The sequence below is a fragment of the Natrix helvetica genome, assembly GCF_964273705.1.
Source record: "Natrix helvetica genome assembly, chromosome: 3".
Classification (NCBI taxonomy): Eukaryota; Metazoa; Chordata; class Lepidosauria; order Squamata; family Natricidae; genus Natrix; species Natrix helvetica.
This window is the reverse complement of record NC_138549.1, coordinates 111,304,866-111,329,746: the sequence shown is the minus strand read 5'-3', so window position 1 is coordinate 111,329,746 and position 24,881 is coordinate 111,304,866. Positions and strand designations below refer to the sequence as shown.

The following is a 24,881-nucleotide window of genomic DNA, read 5'->3' as shown; positions in this document are numbered from 1 at the left end:
GAAATTTGTTAAGTGAGATTTGCCCCATTTTACGGTTTTCTTGCCACATTGGTTAAGTGCATCACTGCAGTTGTTAAATTAATAACACCATTGTTAAGTGAATCTGGTTTCCCCATTGACTTTGCTTGTCTGAAAGTGACAAGAGGTGATTACACTGCAATTGTCATAAATGTGCGTCAGTTGTCAAGCATTCGAATTATGTGACCATTGGGATGTCACAACTGTCATAAGTGTGAAACATGGTCATAAGTTATTTTTTTCAGTGCCATTGTAGCTTCAAATAATCACTAAGTGAACTGTTGTAAATTGAGGACTATCTGTATATAACAGCATACCTCACTCATCAAAAAGAAACATTAAAACTGCCTGGTCCCAGAAAAGACCAAAGAATAGTGACTTCTAGTTAATAAATTATATTCTTTTAACATACCTATCTAGATATGATTTATTCAGAAACACAAGATTGCAGGTAATACAAGCACTGTTGGTCACCACTCCTTGTTCCTATAATACTACTTCCTATTACCCCCACAAGAATTTACTAGAATAACTTATTCATTCCTGATTAAAAAAACAAAGAATCTCTTGAATTAAGCTTATGCCCTGATGACATCATGCTCATAACTATGCCATTTTTGGAATAAACGAGGAAGTAGTTTGTCACTACTTTCTTCCTAGCTATTTTTTAAAAATTATCTGACTAGAGTCCTGGGATTTGTTGCTGGTCTCTGATCCAAGTACTAATTAACCCTGACCCTGTTTTATTTCTAAGTCTAGAGAAGGTCAGCAAGATGCTGCCACCTGCTGAGATTCTACCTTGATTAAAGCTATAATGTTTTGCTTCAGAAGTGGAGTTGGTGGCAAATATCAGTAAAATTCTTCTCAAATTTCATGCAATATTAAGTGCATATTGTATGTTGTGTGTGCTAAAATGTGATTGGCTAATTTAAAGCTGTGTAAACTTGGGCAGTTTGATAGTTGATGAGTTAGTTTATTATGGGAACCCAGACAATCAAGTTAATTTTTATTTTATTTATGTATTTATTTATTTATTTGTCAACAAGTACAAGGAAACAAGTATGAAAACACATGAAAGAAATGGCACAAATAAATGGATATAAATAAGCAAAACATAGCCATAAACACATAAAAAGAGTGCATATAAACGGGGACAGTAGGATAGGGACAGTAGGCACGCTGGTGCACTTATGCATGCCCCTTTAGGGACCTCTTAAGAAATGCGTATGGTCCACAGTAGGCAGTTTAAGGTAAAAGGTATGGGGGTTAGAGGAACTAACAACAGGATCAGGTAGAGTGTTTCACACATTTAATACTCTATTGCCGAAATCGCTTTTCCTGCAATCAAGATTAGATGGGATTACATTTAGTTTGTATCTATTGATAGCCCTTGTGTTATTGCAGTTGAAGTAAAAGTAGTCATTAGCAGGTAGGACGTTATGGCAGATTATCTTGTGCACTAAACTCAGGTTGGAATGTTTTTCAATCTACCATATTTCTACATGATTTATTACATTGTGAGAACAAAGACCGTAAGTACTGAAAAAGAACCCTAATGCAATTAAATCAGAAATACAAAGCCCCTCATTGCAGCTACAGTATGTTGCTATATTATATTGGTTGAACTAGAAGAACTTCAAGGTGCCTTCCAACTCTTTTTTTTAACAAGTTTTTATTGGTTTTTACAAATATTTTCAAGGAAAAGGGGTTAAAAAAGATATAGAAAATTTTGACAGCTACATCATGCGGGAGAAAGTAGTCCCCCCAAATCTCACAACTTTTACAAAGAAAAATAGAAAAACATCAACATTTGAATAAACATTGGCAGTTTTGAGTTTTACACTGTCATCAGTATATTCAATCATTTTTGTATCACTTCCATAAAGTTACATTATAACAACAATTGCAATAATGTTTCAAATCACTTTTGTGACCTGAGTCTTCTAGATGTTACATCCCCCCCCCCCCCGGTCTGCTGGCAGAGCCTCGGCCCCTCCCTCCTTCATTTCTTGTGTACCATCCCCTGTTTCGTCTAGGAGAGCATTGTTTTTTAGTGAAAGCTTCCACCTCCACAACTGTGTTAATTCTAATTCTGCTGCCCTCCCAGAAAATCAGCATACCTTCTGGCAATAACCACCTGACCCAGACTCCTTTATTATATAATTTCTTTGCTAAAGAGGAATATTTCTTCCTCTTATCTCTTACTTTCTTTGGAATCTGTTTAAGAATGGTTATTTCTTTGTCTTTATATTTTAGTGGTCCCACCCTTTGAGCTCCTAGAACCTCATCTCTTGTAGTCTTTCTAAGAAATTTAACATGGACTTCCCTTGGAACATTGTGTGTTCTAGCGTATGCTGAGTTGATCCTGTAAATCAGGTCAATATCCCACCACAGCTGCTGTTTATCTCTTTTAATGTATTCTGCTAAAATTGTAGTCATAATCTCCTTAAGATCTTCATTCTCGGTTTCTGGCAAGTTTTGAAATCTAAGGAAAAAAGACATCCTTTCAAATTCCATCTTTATCATATGATTTTCAAATTCTATATTCACCCTCTGGATTGTCTTAACCTCCTCCCTCATCCCAACCGCGCCCTCCTCCAGTACATCTATTCTCTGTTTGTTTTGTGTGGTTTCTCTGAGCTGATCATTTAGATCTGTCAGTTGTTTTTTCAATTCGTCCTGTCCCTTTAAAAGAGATTGAAGCATTTGGTGAACAGATAAATCCTTTGAGCACTCTTCAGGCACTTTAGGTTGTAGAAATGACACCAATTGTGTCTGTTGAGTGATCGGGCTGGACGTGGAAGATGTCGGGACCGAAAATGCCTTACCAGGCGGTAATTTTTTAGGACCCATCATGAAACTCAGAGATAGTTATGCGTCTGTGCAAAGAAATGGCGTCTGTGGAGAAGCACAGCCGGGAGAGATCACAAGGCAGGCAAACCCAGAGCAGCTCCAGGTCAAATAGTTAAATCAAAATATTCCAAATCCAAGGGAAATGCGTAATAGGAGAGGCTCCTGGAGGTCTCTGGGGTGGAAACTAGTTCAGAGCCAGAAAATCTTCCAAAAGAGGAATCTCATTCATAGAGGCAAAGAAGAAGGAGGAAGTTGGCCATCTTGGCTCAGCCTTCACAGGAGGTCAGAAAACAACAAGTCCAAAGTTCCCATAAATAGTTTAAAGGAAGATCAGTTCAACCATCCTTTCTCTCGCAATTGTAGTAAAAAGTCATTCTCCCATTGCTTAGGGGAAGTGAGAGTAAGTTTTTAGCTCTCTCTCTCTCCTATGAGAGGGAGAGATTTTATAAGTGCCGCTTTTCCAAGGGGGGGTGGAACCCCCCCCTCCAATCTTAACTCTTCCAGAGATTGAAACAAAGTTTTAACAAGACTGCAGTTCATCAATTGAGTAGATTAGCAAAAGACTTGGGGAGACTTCCCACCTCACCGCACTTCAGCTGTAGCCTTCAAATTGATTGTTTCCTTCCAGGCTCCGCTCGGCGAAGACGCGCGGCGACATGCAGTGCCGCCGCGCACCCCCCATGTTTTCCGGCTCCTGGGGCGAAGCTGGAGACCCCCCACGGCCACCGCCAATCCAGGGGGTCCCAGCAAGCGGCCCTATGGCAGAGCGGCCCTCCAAGGTACCCTATGCTCCTAAAGGGAGCCCACCGAAAAGGCAAGCAGCAGACGCGCATGTCTGTCGCCTTCGGGGACCGGAAGTCGTCTCTCGTGCCTTCCAACTCTTTTATTCTGTTTGCATGTATCAAACTAGTCAGTCCAACAAAAACAGCATTGCACTATCACATTGCAGGCCTTGCTTTTTGTATACGCATGTTGTGATGTAGCATAAAGAATATGATCAAAAATTTGGAGCTTACAGTATAGTACAATGCAGTCTTCATTATTTTGATGCTGTGGACACTACACAAACATTTTTGTAGTTAATTGTTCTAGTATTAGCAAACTACATTATACGAGTGACAATTCAAGAGATCCTACTAAAATGTAGCACTGTAACTTACTGCAGGGAATTCAGTTTGCTGTTACAGAAGAATATCACTGTTTGTCTGACAAACAATTCTATTAGCTAAACTGAGAAATGAATGTATTTTTTAAGACAATCTCTGCTTCAGCTACTAACCTGATCACGAGCATAAGCAAAGAGGACAAATGATAACATGCAGGTGATTGCATAATCAGACATGTTATGACTTATATACTTGCATCAGAACTTGTGACATAGTTGACATCTTTATGCAGATAATAATTTTCACATCATTGTGATATTTTATCCGTGCCATGAAACAGGCCACTGTTTAATAAACCATAGTTAATAGTCCTGGCATAGTACAATGTGTGGAATTAGCTGTGACAATGCCTTATCATTCATGAAATAACTGCTGATATTCACAGAATATAGGTGGTCCTTTCTTAATTTGTCCTGTTTAGCAACTATTCAAAGTTATAGCAGTGCTGAAAAAGTAATTTAATGACTGGTCCTTGCGCTTACAACCACCACAGTTTCCTCCAGTCATGTGATCACAATTTGCATCTTTCACACTACATGCTTCCAACAAACAGAGTCAATGGAGGGGATGTCACTAAAATTGTGAATTGTGGTCATGTCATTCTAGTTCCACTTTAGGCAAGGCAAACCATCTGGGTGAGACTGGGTAGTCTCAGCCAACTCACCTCACAGGTTTGTTGTGGGGGGGAAATAGGAAGAGGAAAGAGTTTCAGGTATGTTTGCAACCTTGAGTTCTTCACAAACAATAATGAAAATGGGATAAAAATCAAGTAAATATATATTTTAAAAATACACTTAGTCTTGCTTAGTTGTGTCTTGCATTTGATAGTTTTGATACATCCATCTCATTCAACTACTGAAGTTTGCAGATGATACAACAGTGATTGGTCTCATTCAAGACAGCGACAAATCTACATACAGAAAGGAGGTTGATCAACTAGCCTTATGATACAACCAGAACAATCTTCAACTAAACACACTCAAAATCGTAGAAATGGTGGTAGATTTTATGAGAAACCCTCCTATACTACCACTTCTTACAATGCTAGACAACACAATATCAACAGTAGAAACCTTCAAGTTTCTAGGTACTATCATATCTCAAGACTTAAAATAGACTTATAACATCAAAAACGTAATCAAAAAAGCACAACAAAGAATGTTCTTTCTGTGCCAACTGAGAAAGCTCAAACTGCCCAAGGAGCTGCTGATTCAGTTCTACAGAGGAATTATTGAGTCTGTCATCTACACATGTATAACTGTCTGGCTTGAGTCTGCAACCAAACAAGAGAGACACAGACTTCAACAGATAATTAGAACTGCAGAAAAAACAATTGCTACCAACCTGCCTTCCATTGAGAACCTGTATATTGCACAAGTCAAAAATAGGGCTGTGAAAATATCTACAGACCTCTCACATCCTGGACATAAATTGTTTCAACTTCTACCCTCAAAACGATGCTATAGGGCTCTGCACATAAGAACAACTAGACCCAAGGACAGTTTTCCCCCGAATGCCATCACTCTGCCAAACAACTGATTTCCACAATACTGTCAAACTATTTACTAAGACTGTATTACTATTATTCTTCTCATCCTTCCTATTACCCATCTCCTCCCACTTATGATTATAACCATGTTGCTTGTACCTTTATGATTTATATTGTTTTATTTGTTTCCTAGTATGATTTTATTGCTTATTAGTAACCTATAACTATCACTAAGTGTTGTATCTTATGTATTTTTTTCTTTTATGTACACTGAGAGCATATGCACCAAAGACAAATTCTTCATGTGTCCAATCACATTTGGCCAATAAAGAATTCTATTCTATTCATCTAAAAAAAAACCAGGTTAGATAAGTAGTTGCAAATTAGTCATAAACTGTTTTTCTTGTTTAGCCCAATATGCATGGTTTACCCATGCTTTGTTGGGTAAACCATTATTTTTAAACATTAAGCCACAATTTTGATTGACCAACCATTGGCTATTTCATGTGGTCTATTAAACCCAATCAAAGAAAGAATGCTGCATCTTAGACAGACGAAGCCAAGAAAACAATAATTCAGTATATTAAGTTACTGATTTATTATTATGATATAAACTAGGTATAGTTTAGGTTTACTGACACAACACAATTTCCTGAGTGGAAAATATGTTCAGAATGTATTCATGGACTCTAGCGTTCACTCATTTGTTTCATGTCAACTCGTCAACATTTTAAGAATACAATATTATTTCCTGCGCATAATAGTATTTATGCTCCTGTTTTTTTTCCGCCTCAGAGATATTTTAAAATGTCACAACCACCTTTTTCCCTTTCCCCCCCAAGGTGCGGTAAAAATAAGTGCAATGAGTTGAAGGGGAAGGGTGAAGAGAAAGTTTTCATTTGCTACAGTCGCAGCAAGCTGACATTGACCCTTCAGTCTGACCTTGTCTGGGCTGTCTCCTTAGTAACCAGATCCAAAGAAAGAAAACCTGCAGCCAAGCCTCTCTTTTGGCTACCTAACCTTTCTGCCAATCTGATCTGTTGTGCTCCCGGGGGAGGGGGGGGCAGGCAAACAAGATCCCCCCGCCCCCATTCGCGGTAGGCGGAGGAGCGGAGAAAGCCTAGTAAAGAAGAAGCTCCGACGAAGGAGCTATGCCACTCCGGGGAAAGAGATCATTGATGCACGAGAGAGGGCACTGCGGTCCTTACACGTAGCCTTAACTTTCGGCCCGCCTCCTTTACTCTCCTGAGGTGCCCGCAGAGTTGGCAGAGTCAACAAACAATAACCACGGCGGCGCTCACACTTAGAAAAGTAGCGTAAAACGTGTCGCCGTGCGTCTCGGGTCCTTTTGTATCAAAGGGAGGACGAGGAGCTCTGCGACATCACAATTGTAGAGGGCGCCCAGGAGGTGGCAGTGGAAGGTTTAGCGGTGGGGGGAGACGGGGGTGGGGGACGGGGGACGGGACGATACCGATAACCTCTCGGGCTATATTGAAAAGAGGCTAATATTAAAGAAAGGGGGAGGCGACCTCCTTAAAAGAGCAAATAGAGGCTCTCGTTGTCCCAGCTTATATCTCCAGGCCCGGCCGGGTAACAGGGTGGGGGAAAGAGACGGCAAGGCCTACTGGCCCCCGAACGGCGGCTCCGCGGCCTGAACCGATTGTCAGAGCCCAGCAAGAAAAAGAAGCGAGGACGACGAGGAGGAGGAGGCTCGCTCGCTTGGACTCGCCCTCCCGCCCAGGCCTTCCTGCTTTTGCCGGGAACTCCGTGGCGCCTCCTTAAAATCTCTGCCGTTAAAATGTGGGCGGGTGTTTCAAGTCAAAGAGCGCTCAAAATGTTTTTCCTTTTCAAAAAAAGCTGAGGAGGAGAAGTCGGGGAGGGGAAAGGAAGGGGAGACCGCGGACTGGAGGAGGAGGAGGGGGAGGAGGAGGAACCGGCTTTCTAGGCGGCAGCCCGCAAAAAAAAATTTTTTTTTTGTTTCTCTCAACGGGCTTTGACCCAGCCACGGCAGCTTCCAGACGCTCGCAGGACCGTCGGAGAGACGTTTTGGCGCCTTTTAGCCGGGCTGGGATTGCGCCTTCGCCTGCTCCTGTCAAAGAGGCACAGCGGCCGCCGCTGCTCCTCGCGCTGCAGAAAAATCGCTGCCCGAGGAGGCAACGGGGACACGGCAGAGGCTGAAGCGGTTGCTGCCGCCGAAGCCGCAAACGGCACCGAAACCACTAGCGCGCCGAAAGATGCGGCGACCTTTCGGGCGTGCTGATGTGCCCGGTCTTCCCGGCTCTCGCTCGGGCTCAGCCAGTTCGCCTCAACCAACCCCGACTTTGCGCCTTTGGGGTCTGCCGCGCGCCCGCCGCCCCGGGATGGGAGCGCCGAAGTCCCACCGCATTCCCGGTGGAATTGTGCAGCTGATCTTCTGGCCGGGGCTGTTTAACCCCCCGGCTACCCAGACTGGATTAACCCCTTCGCTCCTACTGTTGGCCGTGCAGGGGGCTGTTACTCGGGGGGCGAAGAACGGACTCAGCGGGGTCAAGAGCGAAGCCCTGGCCCCCCAATATCGGGAACGGAACCTGCGGCTTCCAACAGAAGCCTGTCCCGGGGTCTCGGCTGTCTCGGCTGGACAGAACTGGTGGGTTGTGTCTTCCGTTTCTTCTTCCACCTCTTCGCTTCCACCTTGTTCTTTGCTTTCCCCATCTCCTCTTCCTTACTGAGCTTGGGTCGTCGTCCCCCCCCCCAAGTGTGTCTGCTCTGCTTGCTGAAGGGCTTGAATCAATTTATGCGCCCCGGCCAAGGTCCGGCGTGGAGGGGGGGGGCTGTTGTGCGCGTTAGAGGTGCAGAGATCTACTTTTCAAGTGGAGCTGCAGCAGTATGTATGACGTGTGAACCAAGGGGCGGGCTTCTGGCAAGCAGCTTTTTTACGAGTATTTACTACAAGAAGATCTACTCCAGAAGATTAACATCCCCGCTCCTGTCAGTTTCCGATGGCCATGCCCGGTTAAAAACAACCCTTAAGATAATCAAATACAAGCCCAGGTTTTCTGCTCGTTGGCGATCGTCATTCGCCCTAAGGAATGGCCGAACCTTTGGCGAATGAGTTGGCGTCCGCAGCTGCCAGAGGCGACCTAGCACAACTTACTAATTTGTTGGAAAATAATATAAACGTCAATGCACAAAATGGATTTGGGAGGACTGCGCTGCAGGTTGGTATCTGGGCGGACAGAGGCGATCGTTCGCCACTAGGTGAACTGGTTTGACGGGGGAAAGGACCGTTTTAAAAAGGGGAGGAAAAAAAATCAGCATTTTTTAAAAAGCGAGTTGGTTGCCATATTTTATAAGTTTCACCGCTCCAACTCCTTAAAGTGACGTACTTTTAAGTAAAACCTGGTTTTAATGTTTCTCTAATCTCGGGATAAACCTTGCCTGCAAGACACCTCGTCTTTAAAAAAAAATTCTGAGACAGGGAAGCAAGTGGCGGAGGCAGAGGGGGAGGGAAAGGAACAATCCGGGCTAGGTCGGTAAACACCTCATTTTTGAAATCCGAATTATATCTGTTTCAGTATCTTGAACGGGGGTGTTGTCTGGCTACTAAAGGGTGGCGGTTGGGGCTTATTTTTTCCTCACACTCTGGCGAGCATGTCCCCCCCCCCCCCCAAAAAAAATCCCTATCGTCTCTGAATAGCTGCGATGTACGGCGAAGCAATGTGGCGATCTGGATCACGAAAATCCAATGCTTTGTTATTCACCATCCTTCGGGTGCTTTTTGAGATATCGGGGGATCGCTTCACAGCGAGAATTTCCTTTCCGTAGGTATATAACGCCGTCTACACCCATTTCCAGTGTTTAGATTTACAGGCGGCTGCTGGAGCTCTTCCAGCTACTAAAACCCTGCACCCGCTGTAAGATGTTTTCTTTTGAGAACATTGGATAACGGTGCTGAAAGTGTTACGTGGGAGGGGGGCGAGGTAAGGGTGCCCAACCAGACAGAGAAGAAAAAGGTAGGTGAAAATCTGGGCAGATTTTGAGATGCAAGACCGTGGATCTGGTCCCAAGTACTGCGGAATATTCAGCAGGCTCCCTAAAGAAAAGCAATTTGTTGATTCAACTACAGACAGGATCCACTTTCTGAAATGTTGGAAGAAGGGGTCCCTGTGGGTGAGGGCTAAAAACTCCAGCAACAGAATCTCCTCTTTAAAATGGAAAGAAGCCCTCCTGTAATAGGACCTTTCTTGGTGTTCTTTTCAAGTTCAGCTCAGTAATCCTAAATTATTTTCCAAGGATTTGCAAGGAGCATAAATGCCTTGAACCCTTTTAGGTTTTTCTACACCATAACAGGTAGGTCATGTTTGGAACCAATCGTTGAATTGGTGTGGTAAAAAAGGAAATGCAGCCTCAATTTCCACCTCCTTACTAAGTTGCCAATTCTTTTTCTTACTGTTTAATGAGAACCAATAATTCTGCCCCCCCTTTCCCCCTCCCCTATTTCATGATTTACAGAGATACATCTCTGCTTACTCAGCCAGGGTCATGCCTTTTCCACCACCTACTTTTCATTGAAGCTTCATCACTAATCATAATTTGAGGCAAGCTACACACGCACATCTGAATAAAAGTGAACACAACATAAGAATCTGATTCTTATTTTCAGTATTTTCAGTGTAAACCAGAAAGATATAGTGGGTGGATGATGGAACTTGAGCTGATAGTCAATGTTGCTTTTACCAAAGGTGAAAATACACATTGGCTTCTATGGTCTCATTTAAATTCCTTCTGTCTCTTCTCTGAATGTTTTTCCTCTCTTTTTTCACTTTCCCCTTCTTTTTTTCAAATCAGGTGTTTATGTGAAGGCCTTCTTTCTCAATCTAGCTAAGAACAATTAGGTTTAGGCCTTTGCATGTAATCTGCACCCTCCTCTTGTTAAAAGAATTCCACACCAGAAAAAAAATAGATCTAAAACTGTCTTTAAAACCAGACTTTTGGCATAGTTTGTATAGTATAGATAACTTTTATTTTCCACAGTTTTGGAACCTGATCCTGAGTTTTGTGTTTATCCCAAATTATGAATTTGACAGGAGATACAAGGTGAAATCTTAAAAGTTTAAGGAGTAGATGTTCATTTTATCATAATGGCTGATATTAGTTTCCAAAACGCTAAATATACTACTAGTATTTGCATTCCAAATTGGTAAACAAGAGGGCAGGTGATTGGATTACCAAGGAAGAAATTATCTCCTAGTAAACTATCATCCTTGTGGCTGCTGATCTACATTCTGAGTCTTATATGCTTTCTCATAACTCCCTCTTGTTTTATGGATTTTCCAGTTTTGTTTACTGTAACTGCTTCCCTTTTGTATACTAAAACAGAAGACAGCATTCCTCGCAAGAAAAAATAGTAAAGGGCACACAGCAATATTATTTTATAAATGAGTAGGTAAAACAAGACTGAAGAAAAAAATACTGGAAGCAAAAGGACACATCATCTTTGAAAACTAGCTGTAACAAAGCTTGACCGAGGTGTAAACTTCAGTATGTGATATTTGGCTGTGGCTTTTCAGACACAAGGATTAAAATATTCAAAAAAGATGGGCAGTCCGAAATATGAAAATGTAAGAAAAATTATAGAGTTACTATATCATTTTTTCTTTCACCAGAAACTGTAGAGATTCTTAAGAAAATGTGCTTTTAAGGGATAATAGCAAAAACGTTCACATAGAAAGGGGATGTTTAGGGAAGCCAACAGCTTTTTAAAACTTTCTACTTAAATTGAACATAAGCAATAAACTTAAGAGGTATTGCATTAATATAACAATCCCAAATGAAACTAAAACTGCAAATCTACATGTACATTTCCTTGGAAGTTAAGACCCTCTGAATTTACTAAGATATTTTTAAAAATACATAAACCCATTTGACTGGTTACTCCACAGATAAGGGACACGGGAAATATATACTCTGTCTTATTGATTAAAATGTGTTCTCTGAGTAATCTACAATTAGTCTACAATGTGACCATAATAGGATTACATTTCAGCTCTTTGCAGTGCAGAAGCAACACAGCTTTGTTTTTAATAGTGGCATTCTTCAATTTCCCCCTTACTTCTTTCATTTCACTACTGGTAGTTTTCCATTTTGCTTGCACTTCCTTCCCCAAGAACGAGTTTAGATCCATCCAGGTTTGCAAAATACATTATATTCTAAATCCACTATCTGCTCTTTTGTTTACAGAATTGTTTATTTTGTTCTCAATTGCAACTGAAAAGCCTTAAATAAGGGAAGAATTTGAGCTTTTTCTTACATATGCAGCATATTTGTTAATAAGGTACAACACAGACTTTATTTTTTACACACCTTACATGGACACATCTTTAATTAGAAATAGTCATGTAGGTCCTATATCCTTTATATACAATTAGGACCTTTGGATTTTAGACCTACTTTCTATCAAAGTAGGACAAGTCCATCAGTGTCATTATATATCTATTACCTTCACCAAGAACCTCATCCTTTTACCCCGTCCCTTGACGTGTTTTTTTTTTTCATTTCTATCATGGCACAACAGGAAATACGATTTCCCAGCATTCTATTTGTTTATTTTGGCACTATTTGTTTCTGTGTGGTGTAGGGTGGGTTTCACAGCCCTACCGTTTTGGCAGTTATAGCTTCTCCATTGTAGTATCTCAGAAGAGACCTAAGTTCGGCTTTTAAAAGCAGGCGTGGGAGAGGGTCTCTCTGAAGCCCCGGACCATTAATGTTGAGGACCAAATAGGAGGCCAGAAATGCCAAATAGACGTCAACTGCTGCTGGTGCCATCCCAAAATATCCCGGCTCAGAAAGCCTCCCTTGTATTCTCTGCCCAGGGATGCCGAAGAAGTTGACATCCCTTTTCCCTAGGGCTCTAGGCTCCCGCGCGAACTTTCCCACGGGCTTTCCCAAAGCCAAACCAAGCAAAGGCTCTGCAGGTAAGGCAGAGTGGGGATACACGTGTAAAGTGTGTGATCCCAACCCTTAGGGAGGAGACACATTTGCCCACTGCCTCGCGTTTCTCGTCCTCTGCCTTCAGGTGGTGAAACTGGGGAACCCGGAGATCGCCAGGCGGCTGCTGCTGCGAGGCGCCGACCCGGATCTGAAAGACCGCACCGGCTTCGCTGTCCTGCACGACGCGGCCCGTGCCGGCTTCCTCGACACGCTGCAGATTTTGCTGGAGTTCCAAGCGGACGTGAACGTGGAGGACAACGAGGGCAACCTGCCGCTGCACTTGGCCGCCCAAGAGGGCCACCTGGCCGTCGTGGCCTTCCTTCTGGAGCGCACGCCCAGCCGGGTGGAGCATCGTAACAAGAAGGGAGCCACCGCCTACGACCTGGCCAAGCTCTACAAGAGGCAGGCCGTCGCTAAACTGCTGGAGAACAGCAGGCGGAGGGAGGGCGCCCTCAGCGGGGACTGAAGCCCACTCCTTGCCCCGGACTCCAAAGTGCCTGCTTATACACCTGTCGCCTCTCCTTTCTTCTCTTTCTCTCTCCATCTTAATCGAAGTATACAAATAGGTGGGCTCGGTCTTTTTTTCAAATGCAGACATGGGGGTGATATTTTTCCCTCTTGGGGGAAAAAATCATGCCAGTAGCAGCTTTTCACTAGCGAGAAACTGGCTGGGCTCTCGCCTTTTATAAATGCTTTTTCTTTTTTCCTTTTAACTTGGTTTGCTTTTGCTGCTCACCTCACCCTTCATTTAAGGGAGGATTTGAGGGGGGGGATTGAAGATGTGTTTTTGTGCTTTTCTTTTAAGCCTTCTATAAAGGCTTACTGTGATTTCCCATCCCTGAACATCATCTAGCCTAACAGAGGTTAACATAATATGAAACAGTGCATGAAGGAGTGTATATGTGAAAGACCTTTTGTGCCAAAAGGGGAAGTGGGAGGAAAAGAGAGACTTTTGGACAATTGAATCACAAACGTTTGATGAGATAGATAAGCTAACAAAAGGTCTATGGAACATTCACTAAAAGCGCTTTCATTGTTATTTTTCTTCTTTGCCATGCCTTGTCTCCTAAACATCTCTTTTTCTAAAGGAAGTTCTGCTGAAATCTAGCTTTCTTCTTGTTAAACATGTTTAGGACCAAAGGTTCAGTTGATTCACCACATGTATCTGACCGGAGAGGAAATCTCAATTTGGGTAGTTTGAATAGTGACGCTTCAATATAACATATCATAATAAAAAGAGCAAGAAGGAATTTATCAAGTCCAAAGTCACACAGTGTGGAAATATGATATCTTGGCTATTTGCACAAACACAAGTTTAAGATAAAAAGTAATTTATAAGATTAGATTGCATTTAGTGACTTGATCAGATTTTGGGAATGCTCTAGATTTTTCTCAGATTAAACTGCCAGAGTAGTACTATTTACTCACATTTGTTCCAGTAGAATAAATCCAGAATAAGCATTTATTTTTGTGGTTAAGACTTGGGATTTTTGATTAAAGCCTCTTTTACAGAGTCCATAAATTTCCATATAACTGTAGTATAGGCACTCAGAAGCAAAAATGTGAAGTTGGATTGTTTTAGGTTGCAGTTTTCTATGTATCTATGTGGGATTGAACTGTACTGAACTGAGTGAATGGAGTTTAGTTCTGAGCAGATGTGGCTGGGAATGCATTGTTACTTGGAGTTTTAGGATTGCTGAGTAGAAAAACTGATTATTAAACAGATGTATTTTGCATGGGAATAAATTTCAAAATCTATAACTTTTATCAATTTTTTAGAATTATCTCACTCTCATCCCGATAGTTTTCTGATTTGTTTGTTGCAGTGGAGAGAATTCATTGCTATTTGCCTCCACAAAGAATTCTCTGTGTCATAAAATGGGGGGTGGGGGTGGGTGTCCCAGTTAAACAGTTGCTGTGAAGATTAAAAAAACTGAGAAACTGATGTTTTATGTGACAGGTCTTAGATTGTTATTTTCAAGAGGGATGACATCCAGCTATATCGGTCAATTTAAATTTGGCTCCTTAAAAAAAAGGATTCATAAATTGTATCAGGCAATTTTATCCCCATGCATTTCCCCTGCATTGTAGAAACCTTTCCTTTCTTGAATAGAGATTTCACAAGGATCAGTTAAAAACTAAACCAATCATATCTTTTTCCAGACATTAAAAAACAAACCAGCATCTAAAGGAATTTGCTGTCTGTAAAACAAAACAAAACCTCACATTTTCTTTCTGAACCAGCCCCTCCCATCCTCATGAGAGGTTTAAGTTAAAAAAAAACTTTAATATTTGAAAAGCTAGTAAATATATAGATAAGATTCTAGCAGATGATGAAATTTCATAATGGACTCAAAAAATTAGTCAAATTTTCAACTCAAAAGAAACTGTGGTTTCAGAAATGACTTGCATAACACTCTTAGTATCAGGCCAAGGGAGGCAGGAATGCTCTTTCTCTTTTTCAAAAGCTTTTCATAATTAATGTGGTTAATATGAACTCTTAGTGTTGTCAACCTAGCATTAATTCGATTCCTCTTAAATATAATGCAGAAGGTGGGAAACCAATCACACAAGAAGTTTTCTCAAAAAGCCATATATTTATCCATGCTATCTTTCACTTGGCACCAACATAGCTAAAGATCAATATCAATCTTAGAGATGGACAGTTACACCATTATTTCACTCAGACAGGTAGGAACGTTTGAGATTAGCGTCCAATCTGACATAGTCTGCATCACTAGAGCTTCCCCCCAAAGTCCAAATCAAAGAGTTATACTTTTTAAAAAAAAATCTCAGAGCACTAATATTTGGATTCCCCACACCTAGCCCCATCTTTGAAACAGATCAAGACTGAATATGGGTGGAAATTCCAAACAATGGCTTAAAAATTCAGGCTTGACGTCGCATTTGTAGTGAGAAGATCTTCAGACAAATTGACTTCTGTGGAGCAGGTGAGCCGCACTAGACTCGTTTACCTAGAAGAACGCTCCACTTCTGTCCCTGTGATGGGTGGCATTCTCTGCCCATGTTTAGCGAACAGAAAAGGGGACGGGGCTCAATTAACTAGTTTTCCCCCAAGCTCTGCTCTCCTCTTTGCGAGTCTTGCGCTGTCTTGTTGGCCAGCACCAGGAACAGAGTGTCATTGACTTTCAGGTGCTTTCTTTGATCACTGGAAACCTGGCCTTGGAGACTTGGATCCTAGGACCATCTCAGCGAGACTTGCTATTCCCAAGTAAACATCGGGAGAACTGAAGCAGCTTACTTGTCAGAAGTGAGTGCCACTGAAAATCACTCACGTGGAAGAAGGTAGATGACATATTAGAAGACACTAACGGGAGGGGAGGAAGAGAAGTAGGGAGGTAGAGGAGTCCCAGCGTTCTAGATCTTTCACGCTCATGTTCCGAATGGGTTTTACCAATGGTGCGCTCGCTGCTGAAATACAAAGTTAAGAGGGAGGATTTGAAAGCGACCCACAGCACCTAATTCGTGTTTGCTAGATCCTGGCCGTTCCCTCCGGGGAAGCCAAAGGCGTAATTTGGCTGCCGCAGCAAGCACAGCCGGATGCCCTTCGCCCCAGGTAAGGTGCTGCCCACACCAGAACAAGCACCACCACCCGTGGAGCCGAAACCTATAGTTGGCTCGCTGCCCTGGGAATCCGTGTGAATTCTGAGCCGGTTACCTCTTTTATTTAGTCAGACCCAGGACAAAACTGGTGGCAAAGAGGGAGGTCCTCCCCCCTTCCTTCCTTTCAGGGACCAGGGGCAAGAAGTGTGGCTCAGATGCGAGGTGCTCAAAATGTCGGAGCTGTTCCTGGCCTCCGCGCCGCGTCTTTTCCTTCGCGGCGCTTCGTGCCTCTCCTGCTGGGAATCGTCCGAGGTTCCAGTACGCCGCGGTGCCCAAAGCCAAGGCTGGGGCCATGCGGGGTCCGCGCCTAAGAGCCAAGCCGCGAGTGGGAGGGGAGAGGCAGCTTCAGAACCGTTACTTCGCTCCCCCCGCGCTTCCCTTCTCGTCCCCATCTGCGTCCCTCCCCCTTTACGGTTTCTTTTCCCTTTCTCTTCCTGTCCAAACATTTTTAAATTTCCGCGCCTTCCTAACAGTCTGATTGTACAGAATTTATTTGGCTTCTTCCTCCGCGGGCTTCGGCGCCCTTTGTTTTTGCCCTTTTGGTCAGCCGGGGGTTGGCGTGAACTTCTCTTGCAGCCCCTTCTCCGGAACAGGCAAGGCGAGGCAGGAGCCCAGAAGCGATCTCGGATGCGCCCCGCATCTCCTCCTTCTGCCCTCGCCCACCGCGCCTCGAGGAGGTCTCTCGCAGCCGGTGCAACCTGCCGCGCTGGATAGGCGAGATCTGCGGGTTCTCTCCACCGCTGAAGTCTCAGCCCAAGCGGTCGGAAACGCCGAGGCAAAAACGCCGTCCCTCTGCAGTTTTCCTTCGGCGAGGAAGATGCCGGGAGGGGGGCAAAGGCGGTGTGCGTTTGCGCGTGTCTGGGAAGCTACAGCTGAAGTCTCCTTTTCCTTCTAGAATCGCCAAAGGCAACTGTCCCAAGGCGGCCTTCGCCTAAGAAGTCCTAGCATAGTCCTAGGATAAATGCGATCGGCAAGGAAGGTATTGGTATTTTATTTTACAGGTATTTTATAATTAATTCTTAACTTACTTTTTCTGTTGCCCTATCAAAGCCAATATTTCATGGGGAATTAACAAAGAAGAAAAGTGCATTTGTGAATCACCTTAACGCTCAGGTCAGATACTTTTCTCAGTATTGGTGAATGTTAGGAGGAAGAGATTTCTCCTGCCCTGCTTTAGAGGAAATCCATAACTTTATCCTGTTGTTTTTCACATTACTCTGTATCAGCCAAATGGGAGTTACAATTTTGAGAGATCTCAAGTTTTACAAAGCACACATCAAAGAGATGCCAGCTCTTCGCAGCTTTTAGAATGACTTCTATTGAAAGAAACTTGTTTATCTGTTAAATTGCATTGTTTAATGCCATCCTAAAGTTCCATATCAGTATCAGCCTAAAAGCTGAAAGCATCATCTTACAGAAGAACTTTTTTTTAAAAAAATTCTATGCCCTTAAATTTGGGCCCATGACTATGTTTCCAAAGATTATAAAAAATAATGTGTTCAGCCATCTTTACTTAAATATTACTACCTCTTTTCAGGCAATAGTACCACTAAGCAAAATAATCACACCATGAACAATATTAACTACAATTTTGAAAGAAAAACGACATTTTTAAGCCAAACTTTGTTTCTTTCAATAAAACCTTTTGAAAAGGAAGTGACTCTGGAAGCTTAATTAGTTAATTTAATAGTCTTGGTTACATATAAGATTTAAGCAACTAAATGGTAGTAAACATTTGGGTTCATTTTTTTTGCTACTGTTAAAATACTAATTTTAATAATCAGGGTTGGGCCTTTCTAGTATCGGAAAATGTTTTTCATACATTAATACAATATTAATAATAAAACAAACATGATTTATGTGGCGGATGTTAAGATGTAATTTAACTTTCAATTTCTATTCTTCATGAACATAGATTCCTAAAATTGATTTGTGCTTGAAAATAGAATCAATATTTTAAGAATTGGGTTATTTAACTGATTCAGAATGTGAATAGAGAAATATGGTATTTTTAAGGCAGTAAACTTTACATCCTTGTTTAGAAGTTAATTTTTGACAATCATACAATATATTATTCCTGCTCTTTTACCACAATTACGTCAAACCAGAACAAAATAGCTAACAACATGTTCGAGCAACAGCCATTTTAGTGAAGGTTTGAATGCGAAGCTCCATTTCAGGCCTTTTCTCCTTCTCAAGTCTAAATGACATTTAGATTCAGAATCCTTTTGCCCAGAATTTATCTTCAGCATATGCTAATATAAAGTGATGCATACATTTGGTTAACTTTACCCATATTATAATGGTATATTATCTTGCGATATATATATATATAAATACATATATATATATATATATATTATCTTGCGATATATATATATATATATATAAATACATATATATATATATATATATATATATATATATATATATATATATATATATATATATGTATGTATGTATCGCAAGATACATATGTATGTATCGCAAGATACATAAATACATACCTATTTCCCTGGCTCAACTGATAAGGAAGAGAACCCGTGGCTTAGTGGTTAAGACTCCTGCCTAAGATATATACAGCCCGGGTTCTAATCCCAGTAAGGGTATGGCTAGCTGATGAGAGCTAATTAGCTCGAAATAGATCTATCCTAGTCTCCCTTTAGTCTCCCTTTATTTATTTATCAGTACAATTACAACATATATATATATATACACACATACATACATGCATACATACATACATACATACATACATACATACATACATTATTTCTATTTTGGGATGCTGCTCAACAAGGAATACAAGATGTTTTAAAAAGTTACAAAGTTAAAAAGAAACAAAACTCTTGTGCTATTAATTAAACTCCCTGCAATATTTCCTACATTCTAAAAGTAGGAAAAATAAAATTGGTAGGAAAAGTCTACTTTAACCTAGAATAATTTAACAGAATTTACATTTGATGAATTCTGGCTTCTGTTTAGTCATTATCTCTCTGTAGATAATAAATAGGAAAATGGGATACAATGCACATTGAATATTGGATTTCTATTAACCTTAAATAGAGTGCACAATATTTTGAATACTGCCTTGATAGATTATTTAAACATAGATTAAGCTAAGCAGGATATTTTTATTTACTTTCTGATTTAGGCTTCCATGTTAAGAATTACAAAATGGGTGGGGTCCATCAAACTGAATCTAGAACTTCATCAGGATTCTAAATGAAAGCATCATTGGAAGATGGCTGTCCAACTACTGTTTGAACACATCTACGAAACACAAGCTACCCTCAGCCTCTACCCAGATAATGGTTTCCACTGTGAAATCCCCTCATTATTAGGAACTTTCTGATCTAGCATTCAATTAAATCTATTCTTCCTATCTTTGTGCTCTAGGATAGAGAGCTTTTCTCACTGTGACATAACTTGAAGGATATAATCATATTCTCCCCACCCCTTTTTTTCAAGGTTAAACATTTCCAGTTTCTTCAAACTATCTTCATAGGACTTAATTTTCAATCCTTCTCTGAACTTTTTGCAATGTGTCTAAATTTTAAGTACAGTGCCCAGATTTGTACACAAATAATTTAGGTGAGGTCTGAGCAATGCTGCATGAAAATATAGGATTTGAAAACCTTTATTGATATAATATCATACTGTGTTTACTTTTAAAATAAATTATTTTTCGTCAGTGCCCAGCTCAGCATTTTTGCAGCCACATCACATTGCTGACTCATGTTGTTTGTAATAATTGCTATTTGTGTTTAAAAGCAAAGTTTGTTTAGTTTTTAAAACAATTTCCACTTAAAATAAGTGGGTGTAATTCTGCTATATGTATAGAACCAAAATCCTGGAAAACTAAGTCATTAAGAAAATAGGCACTAATCAGACAATTAGCTCTACCTGTCTAATTTGTATCCCCTGGAAGCAAAAAGTAACATATTTTAAGTATAAAAAAATTAATGGAAGTTTACTATTTTCCAATTTGAATAAACATTGATATAATCAATAAAATCAGTATGGTTGACAAAATCAGAATTTATTTAAGAATCAGTGAAATCAATATGATTCTATGTAATTTTATTACACTACACTAAAAATGTCTTTTCTATTTCTTAAAATAGAAATTTATAGCATGTTTTTTATGAGCTAATGCCTACGTGATTAGATGGATACATTTATACATACATACATACTCATATATGCAAGTGTTATTACTATTATCCCATAAATGGGCATAGAGTGGTACCCTTTCCAAGGTATGGTATATGGTGAAGCCCAACAAACACAGAGAAATGGCAAATAAACTTGCCTTGATGCATGGTATTCCAAAATTTTATTCCAAAAAGTATTGCCTACTTTAATAGTTAGTACCAGTGGTGTGATTCAATTTTTTTTACTACCGGTTCTGTGGGCATGGCTTTGTGGGTGTGACAGGGGAAAGATACTGCAAAATCCCCATTCCCTCTCCACTCTCAAAATTTCCGCTATCGGATCTCCAGAACCTGTCAGAACTGGCTGAATACCACCTCTGGTTAGTACTTCTGCTCATGCATGTTAATGTATCTACAGACATATAGACATTTTAATATAAAACACACAGATTGCATTTTGGCATCCTTTGGAGCAAATTGTAGAATTGGTCATGCATGTTTATCCATTTCCTGCTATATATGTGCAATGATACTGGGTGCCAATTTCACAAACATGCTAAAGTATACACAAACATGCTAAAGCATTACAGCTTATTTACCTGAGACTATACTTGTGTAAATGGATCCATTATGACTAAGCATTAATAATAAACTAAGCCAATGTCTTGTTTAATAAGCCATAATTTAATCCTTGTTTCTTAGCATTATGTGGCAACACAAGAATTTGGTCATTCTGCTGCATTTTCTTTTCTTTTTTTCAGAGAAATGCATTCAATTTTGTCATGTAAGCATATTCATTGGTCTCATAGCTTAGTATTTTTCCTCATACTGTCTTGAAAGCTTCCTATAAAGTTGAAAACATTGTTTCAGGAAAAGATACTATTATATTACTTGAACAGAAAGACAACAGTTTTAAATAAAATGTTCTATGCTTGGTTTTGCTATTTTTATTGATTTCATGAAGGTACCGGTACTTAATAACATTATCTTGAATTCTTCAGCTGATGCTTCAGTTTTCTGAGATGCAATAAATGATAGGGAGAAAATTATTTAATATTAGATAGATAAATAGATATTGTTAGGCTCACATTGACCTTGCCCACTTTGGTATCCTTAAGTTACGTAGAAATTTTGATTTAAATGAAGATATATTTTATGATCTCCATTTTAGGCCTTTATGAATAACTCTCTGCAATTACATTATTTAATTACAGTACTGTGTGGTTTCCTCTTTCTGGTGTTGTAGCATTTTTATTATTAGCATCCTTAGAAGAGTGATATGTTGAACTGACATAGGATACAATTAAATTTAAAAAGGAGAAAAAGATTTTTATAACCAAGGTATTAGGCACAAACTAATTAATATTATATAAGACTTATAGGAAGAACCCATAAATCCCTACATTCATTCTCTTTTCAATTATATGTTTTCAATCTAAAAAATATTCGTGCAGTATTCACATAGCCAGTTTGGTCTAGTGCTTAAGACATCAGGTTACAAAGGAGGAGATTGTAAATTCTAGTCCTGGCTTAGATAAGAAAGCCAGCTGGGGCCAGTGACTTTCTCTCAGCCCAAGCCACCTCATAGGACTGTTGTTGTGAGGAAAATAGCATTAGAAAGACAAAGTTTGCTACCTGAGTTAATTATAAAAATAATAAAGACAACATATAAATAAAATGAAAGGTCAGTTGTTTCGAATAATACTATACTTTCTTAAGGAAGGAACAGTAACTACATTCTTAAATCCCTGAACAGTTATATTCATACTAATAGAACCATTTTATTTGAGCTGCAAACACTCAGTTAACAGTCTATGGGAGCAAAGACATAGAACTTTCTATATCTCTTTGCTGCCATCTATCAGTCATCCAGATTATTTCATCCCAGATAGGGTGCCTGTTAGTAAAAAGCAGATTTTTTAAAAAATATCTCTCTTCACCTCTTAGCACATTAAAGAAGACAAACAAATAGATGAGGAGAAGGAAGAGAAAGGAAGAAATTAAAAAATCAAACTTTAGGCTTATATAGCTCCTTTGTCTCAGCAATATCAAAGTTTGCTGTTTCATTTATTTTTAAATCTGTAAACAAAGCTAATTTTAAAGGTGTAATAATGTAGTTGTTTTTTTTTTCCTTGAAAGAAACTGATTGGCATATTTTGGTGAAAGAAAGTGATCAATGTTCCAAAAAGTGCAAGTGAAATTGCATATATTTTAAAAGCAAGTCAATTTGTTTTATCCCACATTTGTAATGTTCAATGAACTATTCAGTAAGGCTTTAATCTTACGTTATCTTATCTGGATATAAGTTCCACTGAAGTTAATGGAACTTCCTTCTGAATAGAATTCTATATTTGTCCTATAAGAGAATGATTACTGCAGTAATATAAACATATATAAACTAAATATATCTAGTTGTTCTCAGACAATATAAACCACTTAAAGAACGAAAGGAGTTCATTCTAAGTTCTTTACAGAAGCCTGTCTTTACTAGTTAAATAAGCTGACTAAATATTGTTTTGCATTTTACAACACTATTTGAAATGATTTAATTGAACTTTAGATAAGATAACTTTGCTACAGCTTATTTGAAAAAGAAAAGAAAAAACACATAACAGTGCCATAATGCTTTTGGAAGATTTTTCTTTTAAGACAAAGAAGAAGAAGAAAGTAATGGAATTATATCTGATATTAAAGAACTTGAAAAGCTATCTGTTTTATTTCTACCTCAGCATCTAACTAATCTATTTTTAAAAAAATATCAGGGTGCTTTGCTCATGATACTCAAGCCGCATTCAAAATGCACAGATTAAGACTGTACCAGTAAAAAATGCTAGCATAATCTTATGCCTGCCTGTTCAGACATAATCCCCATTTCAGTTCAGTCTGGCTGAATTTTTACTAGGTAAGTGTCTATAGGATTATAGTTTATGGTTTTATGAATAATCACAGAACCAGTATTTCCTATTTTGGTATTTATTTGTTTTTTAAATCTGAAATGATATTTCTAACATAATGTTTGTATGAAATACAAATAAACCTTGGTGCTAACCATTTATGTATTTTGCAATTACCAAGCCTTCTTTAAAAGTATTGCTCTTCTAAAGTAGAATTGTTTTCCCTGCTTTCAAACTTTTGTATGCCATATTTATGCATTCTTTGAGAAACTTTCATACTCTGGGAATTAGAACTGCAGAGTTCTCCCTATACAGCAAGAGATTTGAAAAGACCTGTGCTTCAAGTAAACAGTTTTAGGGAGAGGCTTAGGGTGTGCTGTTGCTCAGCCATGAAAAGGCTAAAGATCTAGTCCCCTCTGCTCCAGATTCTACCCTCCCCAGTCAAATCCCACCTTCTGGAGGCAAGTGCTGACAATGGCACTCATCCTCCAGTCTTTGCCCTCTCTGGCAACATGCCTAGAAGTCTTTGCAATAGACTGCAGCATAGGCAGAGGGTAAAGGCTCCCAGCAACTCTTATTCTGATTACCATTTTTTCCCTACACATGAATAGCAATAATAACAGCTTAAAGTGGAAAGCTAGAAATATCCTGATAATATTAAAAATATAGTGCTTAACTGATCTCTAATAAAAAAGCACTTAATTCATACATTACCTACCACTAATAGCAGTGACGATGATGTCATTCTTAGAATGTGACAAAGGCCTAATAGTATATACTGTATGCTGTAAAAACAATGAGTCAACAGTTTCTGTGCCCCGGAGGTCAAGCTTTCCACAGACTGAAAGTAGCCTATTCTTTAAACTCCCAGGATTTGCAGTTATTAGCTACTGCATTATGTAAAAATGTACAATGTTAAGATAATTGAGTAACACAGCTTTTTTGTTCAGAGTATAACTTCTCAAAATGTTTATTGTCACGAAAAAAAAAGACTTGCTGAAATTTTAGAAAACAAATTCTTGGTATGTGCTCAAGATTCAGCTATGTAAAATTGTCCTTCCAAAACACTGAGAACAAGCAGTATTGCAAAATGGAGCTTTATTTAAGCCAATCATCCAATTTCCTTTATACTCAATACAAGTCTTGTTGCTTATTTTCAGACTTTGGGTCTCTGTATAGGTATCATCAAGAATAGCCAATAGTTTTCTAATGCTCTGAATTAAAAATCTCCTTACTTTTCAAATAATGAAATTATACACATAAAAATTTAAATAGAGAGCTCTTAATACTTTAAATTATATTTCAAACAAGAGTTTTTAATTTCCTAAACAGATTTTTGGGGAGTACAATCAATCGTTCAAATGTTGACTATCTTTACACAAGTTTAAAGACTGCATAGATCTTTCAAGGCCAATACTTGGACTTCAGTAAGATATTTGATAAAGTAGGCCATAACCTACTACTAGATAAGGTAAAAAAAATGTGGGTTAGACAGTATCAGCACTAGATGGATTTGTAACTGGCTAACCACCCTCAACATATAGTCCTCAATGGAACTGCATCTACATGGAGGGAAATATGCAGTGGACAATGTTCCCTCTAATTTTTTTTCAATGTGAGCAGAAAAGTATAGTGTTTGAGAGGCACATTTTTATGCCTGAGCACTTGATTTTTTTTCACAGATGTCACCTAAGACAACAACGAAATCAGT

General features: G+C 39.6%; 1 protein-coding gene across 1 annotated transcript; it reads left to right on the top strand.

Annotated features, from left to right (window-relative positions):
- The first annotated feature begins 8,295 nt into the window (after positions 1 to 8,295).
- On the top strand, positions 8,296 to 14,262 carry CDKN2C (cyclin dependent kinase inhibitor 2C). Its single transcript, XM_081949385.1, has 2 exons — positions 8,296 to 8,723; positions 12,581 to 14,262. Exons 1-2 carry the CDS (start codon positions 8,595 to 8,597, stop codon positions 12,959 to 12,961), a joined length of 510 nt encoding a protein of 169 aa, XP_081805511.1. The 5' UTR covers positions 8,296 to 8,594; the 3' UTR covers positions 12,962 to 14,262.
- The last annotated feature ends 10,619 nt before the right edge of the window (positions 14,263 to 24,881 follow it).

Excerpts from the sequence above, each read along its gene's own strand:
- CDKN2C (XM_081949385.1), top strand. The coding sequence starts at position 8,595 with ATGGCCGAACCTTTGGCGAATGAGTTGGCGTCCGCAGCTGCCAGAGGC. Across the intron at positions 8,724-12,580 it reads TTGGGAGGACTGCGCTGCAG|GTGGTGAAACTGGGGAACCC; the intron begins GTTGGTATCTGG and ends CTCTGCCTTCAG.